Consider the following 9,105-nt stretch of genomic DNA (forward strand, 5'->3'; position numbering starts at 1 on the left):
TAGTTACAATGTTAATCAAGTTGGTGATATATTATCAATCAGATTGGTAGTTACAATGTTAATCAAGTTGGTGATATATTATCAATCAGATTGGTGGTTACAATATTAATCAAGTTGGTGATACATTATCAATCAGATTGGTGGTTACAATGTTAATCACGTTGGTGATACATTATCAATCAGATTGGTGGTTACAATGTTAATCAAATTGGTGATGCATTATCAGTCAGATTGGTGGTTACAATGTTAATCAAGTTGGTGATACATTATCAATCAGATTGGTAGTCACAATGTTAATCAAGTTGGTGATACATTATCAACCAGATTGGTGGTTACAATGTTAATCAAATTGCTGATACATTATCAATCAGATTGTTGGTTACAATATTAATCAAGTTGGTGATACATTATCAATCAGATTGGTGGTTACAACGTTAATCAGGCTGGTGATGTATTATTAGTGAGGTTGGTGGTTACAGTATTAATCATATTGGCAGTACAATTATTGTTCTCATGAAAATTTTCTTATTGTGACTAACAGATTATTACTTTATTTGTTATTGCAATAGTATTGAGTTTAGTTTTTTGTGATTAGTTAAAAACTTGTCTGGTAGATGTAATTTTGTGATGTAGTTGTATAATATTTATTCAGATTGTTACAACATCCACTGATTACACTTTGCTTTCTAGATTGATCAGAGTAAGAAAGTCTGTCAAAAAATTATTTGTTACTGTCTTTGGAAAACAAATTTTGTAATAATTTTTAGTGTTCATCTATTTAAGTGTCTTTTAAATGAGCAGCGAGATTCTTAGTCTCCCAGAGTTACATTTATGTGTTTGTTAGTGTAAGAAATCTTGGGGATTTAGGTAGTATACTGCTTAGTATTCAGATATTACTTTGTCTCTTTCAGCAACTTTTGCAGTAGGATTAGTTCTGTGTATTCAAGTTAAGTATCCAGAATGAGAGTAGGTCTACTTTGAAATCTTGTGTTAGAACAGATGACTTGTTTTGAATACCCTAGAAATGTTATACTTCATTTTATTGGGATATGATTGTGTTTGTATTGAATTTGTACTGTCTTTTATTTTTATTCAGTTAACTGTAAATTTTTATTTCTTTAAATCATTGGTAGATGATCTGTAAATCCCGAAGTTCAATACATAGATTTATCTGAAAAATACAGTCAAAATTTATAAATGGAAGATTTAGAATTGAAATCAGGATGAAATATTTAATTTAGTGGCTTGAACATTTGAGAATTTATCGGAATAAACTGATAATACAGTATTTACGCTATAAAGCTGTTTATTCTTCAAGCAGGAAGATTTTTGTTTTTTCTCATAGAAAATGATGTATATCCATAACAGTTTCACTTATTAAATCATAGACAATTGTTCTGTTTGTTTTAAACAATATTATTTGGAAAATCATAACTGGCATATCACAAAATATTGTTGTAACAGTTTCTATCACTGGGTGGGTTCTTTTGATTATTTGTTAAAAAATAATGCAAAGTCCAGTCCACTTAACAATAGCAAAAGTGATTTATTTCTTCAACTGTAACGTACAAATTCTATAAATCATGTTCATTGTTTGGCCTAACTCGCAAATAAAACAAGAAACAGTCACTTGCAAAATTTCCTCCTATATCTACAATACATTTCCAAACTGGCTAACTAAGCCACTCAGTAATTGATGGATAACACTGTAACAAGTTCACTTACTAAATAATCAACTGAATGACTCCCTGACTAAATCAACTCTCTAATTCACTTAATGACTAACTTATTTACTCACTGGTGATTTTATACAGTAAGTGTTTTCCCATACCTTACTAACAAAATTTCTTCTCATATCATCTATGACACAACTCAAAACTGGCTAAGTCATTCAGTAATCAGTTAATAACATGAATAGATTCACTAATTAACAGACTGACTCACTAACTAAATGAACTCTAACTCAGTGACTTAACTAACACTCTCACTCTGGTGTTTTTATACAATGCTTGTTTTCTCTGTATCTCTTGGAGATTTAAGACATCACATCAGGTTTAGAAAACTTCTAGACATCATGCCAAAATTGCCCTCTAGCAATCAAGCATCTAAGTTAAAATAATTAAAACATATTCTAGAACATTATATTATTGTGATATATAATTGTGAATTATCTGTTCACTTGTACTGTTTCAGGCCTTCCGACGCCATGCTCTGCACGACCCATTATGTGAACCAGGAACAGCTGATCTTACTGCAGATGTCGATTTCTCGTATTTAAAGAAATTAGTCCAGGGACGAGGTGAGATCAAAAACCCTTGTTGATATCACCTAAATGCTTGACTGCAGTTCTGAGAAACTCTTTGAACATTATACAGATGATTAAGATGTTAAATACCTATATTACAGAACTTGTTAATATCACCTAAATGCTTGACTGCAGTTCTGAGAAACTCCTTGAACATTATACAGATGATTAAGATGTTAAATACCTATATTACAGAACTTGTTAATATCACCTAAATGCTTGACTGCAGTTCTGAGAAACTCCTTGAACATTATACACATGATTAAGATGTTAAATACCTATATTACAGAACTAGAATTTATTCTATATATCTTACCAGGCTTGAATTTAGATATTGATACTAAAACAATGATTGTCACATTTTCTTTCAACATTTAGATTTTTTCTTTTCAAGAACTGTAAAATTTAAGCATAATATTTAATTTGTTTTGCTTTACTGAAAACTGTGTATTGACTAGCAAGTAGACTAAATTATATATGTGTCATAGTTTTACATGGCAAAGTTTAAGATAAATCCCATTTTTAGCTTAAAATAAAAAGTTACATAAAGTATGTTAAACTTCTAAATATGTTTCCTACCTTCCAGAATCACTTGTGTTTCCTATAAAGTATAAAATGAATAATAAAAAGATAATGTATTCATAGTGGGGTTTTCAATAAAGCTAAGGCTTAGTAGATTGGAATAGGTAAGATACCATTCATTTTCTTCAATTGGAACTATTAATTGCTTAACTACTGCATAAATGTTTTCAGTTAATTATATTATTTTCCCTTCAAGCATTAAACTTCATCAGTTCAGTTTGTTTATTAACTTTGGGGTGCTTAAAACTTTCAGTTTAATATGATTTGTACACCAAAGCATATTTTTAATATGATCTGCACATTGAAGCATGTTTAATATGACTTGTATGCTACAGTGTATTTTTAACTCATTTTGCTGCCACTCTTAAATAAACAGGTTTATTTTTAGACATACATTAAAAAAGCAAAAAGACAATTTAATATTTCGTTATTTATCTGAAATGTGGAACTTGTAAACTTTAGGAAGTTTGAAAGAGAATATGCTTTCCTCATGGTGATGCAAAATTACAGACTTGTGTGGTTAACATCGTACTTTCAGGGCTAAAAAAAAGGTTATATAGTGTGTACCATAAAATTGCTCATGGCACTGACCTAGAGAGAGGGGTGTGTGCCTATGGCAGTGAAAGAGTTAATATGATCTGTATATTACATCATGTGTTTGTATGAGTTGTGATTTATAGCATGTTTAACCATTTTGCATTGGGTAGGTCAAAGTGCACATTTCACAACTTTGTATTACAGAATTACATTAAAAATTTAATTACACTGCTTTATTATTAATTTATATGAATAAACTTGGCATCACAACATAGTTAATAAATAAAATTTTAATATCATATGAATTTTAAGTTCTTAATTTTATAAGGAAATGTTTAAAAATTCTTCAGTCTCTCCTAGTATGAGAATTGTGACATTTGCTCTCTAGGTCTTCCTTCATCTGTAATTTATTTACCACCACTCCAAGAAGTATGGAATTTAACATAAATTACTCAATATAATACTGTTATTATTCAGGCAAAGCATGATGTTTCATAACCTTCAATCTTATTTGCTTACAGAGCCATACACTAGAAAATCAGACCCACTTGCCATGCCAACCTGTCACATCATCTATTTCACAAACTGGCTGTAGTTTTCTTGGATATTTTATATTACATTATTTATAACCAATATAAAACAAAATGACTTATTATATTACATTGTTTTCTGTACAGGGCATTTTCAATTTCAACGTTCAGTTTCAAATTTGTTCTCACAATTCTGATAGTTATAGGATACTGCTTGCTTTTTGCATATTTTTCTTCATTATAATTTGATTATTTGTCAGAATCAAGTATCCTGTAAGGTTAGAGAAAATCACATATAAAATATAAAGATTTAGAGAGAAAAAAAAGGTTGATACTTATTTAGAAAGTTTTAGAGATTACACAAATGAAATTTGATAATTTCCAGATGAAAAAAGTACTTTTATTCTTAAATTGAAAATCACTCTGACTCCATATAATCACAGACAAATTTTTAGTGAAAATACTTAATTACAAATTTTAATTTTTTAAAATATTTTTGTCTGCAAAAGTCTCATTGTTTACTAAAAGCTTGAAAATTTTTCATGAAGAAACACAAGTCATGTTAAAAGTTATAGTACGGAAACTGATTACTTTGGGATCACAAGGTTGGTGTAATCCACCAAGTCTGTAGTGAGAAGGTTAATACATCCTTAAGCTTAAAGTAGTAAATACTAAAAAAAAACATTTATAAATTATAACAATCTTATTATGAACAAAAATATCATCAACAGGTAGGGTATACAACTGAGGAAAAAATGATCATTATTATGAGTATAAGAACATCAGAAAAGTATATTTAATTAGCTCTTTTACTATGTTGATATTTTAGTTTTTCTTTAAGTAAGTACCTTGCTTTAATCAGAAGTTGATATTAATTAATTAATTCAGTTGTATGTTTTCCAAATCTCATTTGAAGAATAAATCTGAATAAAGCATGCTGAAATTGGCTACTTGCATAAGAATTAGAAGGTATAAAAAACACTTAAAACATTACTTTAACAGTAAACTTAGTTCTTGTTGAACTTTGCATGCTTGTACTTAACATGTTTATTCCTATTGTTAAAACAAAGACCACAGACACTAATGTGCAATAGATAATTCACATGGCTCTAATGGAACAGATTTATATAGTTTTCTGTCATAGTCTTCTTTAGTTATTGTATTCCTAATTGAAGAATTAAAAACGTGCAAAATGAATGAGTTAGTGAACGTATTATTACTAGCTTTAAGTTTGTTTGTAGAATTACTAGTAATTTGTATTAAGAAGTGAGAATTTTATGTTTCTCTTATAAAACAAGGTTAGGTATAAACAGAATTTAATCCTTATATTAGTCACAAATAAAACATACACTTCCTGTAGAAAATAAGTTTTAGAATTTTTTTGTGGTAATAAGCATAGTTCTGGTAGAGTAGTATACAAAAGTTTTAATTTGGATATGTGCAAAAGGAAATAGATAATTTGGTTTTGCTTAGGACATGTAATTTTTAGTTTAAACTGCATCATTATATCTGATACTTGTATATGTTTTTGTTATGCTTAAAAAAATGTTTATTCACTAAGCTTAGTTATATCTGTATGTAGAAAAGAGGCTTACTGCTACAGGTTTTTTTTTTCAAACTGAAGCTTGTTTTAATATAGATAATTCGTAATTTCTTTTCAGGTTTGTGACTGTAATGCTCATTACTAAGTAGTAGTTGTCAGTTTGATATAAAAAGCTACAATTTGCATAGTCAGTGTAGAAGAATCTTGAGCAGTAAGCAAGACTAGATTTCTGGATCTGTTCCAGTCATTGCCTTTTTATCAAGATTATATAACCTTTGAATTGTTTCCTCACTAATTAAAATTAGTCAAAATAACATGATTAAATTCTTGTATCAGTAGTTAAGCCAATATTACATGACTGTAAAATCAATTTATTGTCAAGAGCAAATATTTCATATAATTGTGTTCATTTCATTGAAGTACATTTGTAACTGTTAGAAAATATCTGAATGATTGCCTTTATTTATCAGACACTAAATACAGAAAGGAATGAAGTGTTTTTAATAAGTTAAATCAGAAGAGTAAACTACTTTCATAACAAAATTATTATTTCCAGCCTTGACATATGGCCCCATACCACAAGGAACATTTCTTGAAAATATGTCTATTAAAGCAAGGCTAGAGGTATGTCATTTTCTTAAGTTTTTTTTTCTTATTGGCTAACAACAACAAAGAAATCTTTAAATGAATTTGTGTGTTGCATTAATACCATTTTCAATTTAAATAGTTTAATCTGTTTGGAGGGAAAGGGGGATTATGACAAATAATTTACTCAAAAGTTATATTTAGATTTAAAACTTTTTTTTATTGTATATCTTTGATAACTTTGCAAATTTGTTTAGTTCTATTAATGTATTAATCCAGAATTTTTTGGTAGTAGTAGTAGTATTGAGAAGGTTTTTATAGAGAAATCATAAAAGTGTACATATTCTTAAATTCTGCTCCGATGACTTGCATTAAAAATACATCTAGAAAATATGTGGAAACAACAAAGGTTCCAAGCTGATATGTTTCTATTATGTTTTTGAGTATGCACCAAGTTTTTGTTGGACACCCCAGGATTTTACTTCTTCTAGTGTTCCATTTTATGATTTCATGACTAGCTAGTTATACAGCTTAGAGTGGATTAGTGATAACCATTAAATGGAGACATGCACTTGCTTACTGAGCAATAAGAGTTAGTGACATATGAATTCATTGACAGTTTTTTTTGAAAATGCATAACCTCAGATTGTAGGCATTGAATAAGATATAACTAATTTTATACTATCATTTACTTAATTTGTGCATTTGCTTGTAATGCCAGATTAGTTTGATGCTGTCATCTGACTGATTGAGGCTTTGTGTTATATTTAAATGTTTTCATTACTTTACTTAGCAAGTGTATTTTATATTTTTTAATATTAACATTATATTATTGTTGTTCTTCTCTTTCTCTAGAAACTGTTGAAATCTGCAACCCCAGAACTAGAAAAGGAATTAAAGTCTGGTTATGACATGCTTGTCAGTCCTGAAAAAATGGGAGACAGGTTTAAGTTTCTTGCACTTTATCCAACAGATATGCAGGAACTTTTGGCAAAACAACCTCCAGCAGGGTTCCTGCCTTCCAAGTAAACATAACAGTGGCAGATGTACCAATAACAAATTGTTCTAATTAAGGTGGAAAGTATAGTTTTATCAGTTAGCCCTTTGATCCATTTCTGTACAACATATTGATCTGCAATGTCATTTTTTTTGTTTTCTTTTTTTCTTAAAAGGTATAATAGAAGTCCAGATATGGGAAACTAAAGGTTTTAACTGTAAGCTTAACTGTCTAAATCAGATAAAGGAACACTATTTTGGGAATCATATTATGTGTAGTTACTTCTCATTGTCCCATAGGACAGTGTAATTCAGTACTATTAGACTATGTTTATTACTTTTGAATAAACAGTATGATAGATGTGAAATAGAAATGAAGATATAGGAAAGGGACAACAGTGCCTTTTATGTGGTGTTTCATCCCTTCTTGCAAGTGAAAATGGTACTGGTATTGACAAATAATTATAATGTTTGTTAACTAGAAGTATTCTACGCAAAGAAGTAGTCTACAGCTAGATAGTACATTTCTTTTGTTAATGTACAGGTTTTGTAGCAGTGAAAAATAAAAGTTTGTGTCTCCCCACTGTAGTTTTTGTTTATTTATTTGTTGCAAAAGTGTATTTATTTCTTTTGAGAAGTAGGAAGACATTACTGAAGGAAAATACGATACTTTGATATCTCAGAGCCACATCTCAATCACCATAAATTGTTTAAGTGTTTGAATGTTTCACAGAACAGCATCATAATTAATTCTGAAGCTTGTGTGATACATGAACAATGTGGGTGGATCATGAACCAACATTAGATATATTTCTAAGGTGATACTTACTGAAATTGACTTTCTGATGTTAATGCATAAACCATTTAGACAAATTAAACTTAGGTTGTACCTTACAATTGAGTAAAAACTATTAACTCTAAGTTAGATCAGTGTTTGACTTTCATTTAAGTTTTTTAAAGTTGAAAGCTAAAACTACAATTTTACTACATTGAGCCTTTGATTTAAGCTTTAATATATTTTATTTTATCAGAATAAGAACCTATCCTATTATAAAACCTGTCTCTCAGTGAATTAAAAATTCTTGTCTAAAAAGAAAGGTTATATTGAATATATTTCTCTATTCCTTACAGAAGTTTTTTTATAGTACAGAAGTATATGATCTTTTTAAGCTACAGCTTTTTTAAAAATATTACTACCATTATTATAAAGAAAGAGCAGGGTAGGAAAAAAGTTGTATTTAATTGGAATTATGTTTCTTGGAAAGTTATTTAACGTTAGCAGTTAACAAATGAATACAGCTACAGTAGCACTATGAAATCTGAAAATAGAAAAAATGAATAAAAATGCTGTAACGTGAAAAATACAATTGATCACTGTTTTAGCCAAACTACTTCCCAGATGGAGGTCATTTGATTGAAATGTTGACCAATTTGTTTTTGCACTGTTTTATACAGTTTTGTATTTTCATTTATAATATAGCAATTTGAATAAGAAAATTAATGTTGTAATAACCTTTTCTGTTACTGTAAATAGTTTTTTTTAACACACCCTTCAAACTTTAGTGGTTCTCAGTTTTTAGACTACCATACCACTTTTTGTTTAAACTTTTTTTTGTTAAAATACAAACCCAGACCTAATTTTAAAAAACTGAAAAAAACTTACATTACCTACTTACCTATTAATGGGAAAAATGATTTTTTTTTTTCTGACATAGTTGAATGATATGTTCTGTAACTTTTTTGTCAATTTTAGGGAAGGAAACTCTGGCAAGTCTACACAGGCCCAGGGCAAGTCTAGTAGTGGGTATGTGTGTATGCAGGAAGCTCAGATTAGGCTTAATTCAAATTTTATAATTTTTACATTAATTTTTTCAAGTACCACCAATGCCACAATTTGAGAATTCCTGGTTTAGATTTAGTGTATTAATTGTAGATCTAATTAAAATCAAGTTAACATATATGCAGGAAAATTAATGTAAAACATTCTCATTATGGCTATCCAAAGCTTTAAAGTGTTACAAAAAGAT

The 9,105-nt window shown here is 29.0% G+C and overlaps 1 protein-coding gene across 2 annotated transcripts in view; it reads left to right on the forward strand.

Annotated features, from left to right (window-relative positions):
- The window catches only part of LOC106465875 (protein arginine methyltransferase NDUFAF7, mitochondrial-like), a 40,350-nt gene extending 32,684 nt beyond the window's left edge, over positions 1-7,666 (forward strand). For both annotated transcript variants that reach the window (XM_013926116.2, XM_022393831.1), the window contains exons 9-11: positions 2,194-2,299; positions 6,054-6,121; positions 6,938-7,666. In XM_013926116.2, the coding sequence (XP_013781570.1) occupies positions 2,194-2,299; positions 6,054-6,121; positions 6,938-7,111 (348 nt within the window). In that variant the 3' untranslated portion in view covers positions 7,112-7,666. The remainder of the gene's footprint in view (positions 1-2,193; positions 2,300-6,053; positions 6,122-6,937) is intronic.
- The last annotated feature ends 1,439 nt before the right edge of the window (positions 7,667-9,105 follow it).

Source organism: Limulus polyphemus, unplaced genomic scaffold (assembly GCF_000517525.1).
Source record: "Limulus polyphemus unplaced genomic scaffold, Limulus_polyphemus-2.1.2 Scaffold2083, whole genome shotgun sequence".
NCBI lineage: Eukaryota > Metazoa > Arthropoda > Merostomata > Xiphosura > Limulidae > Limulus > Limulus polyphemus.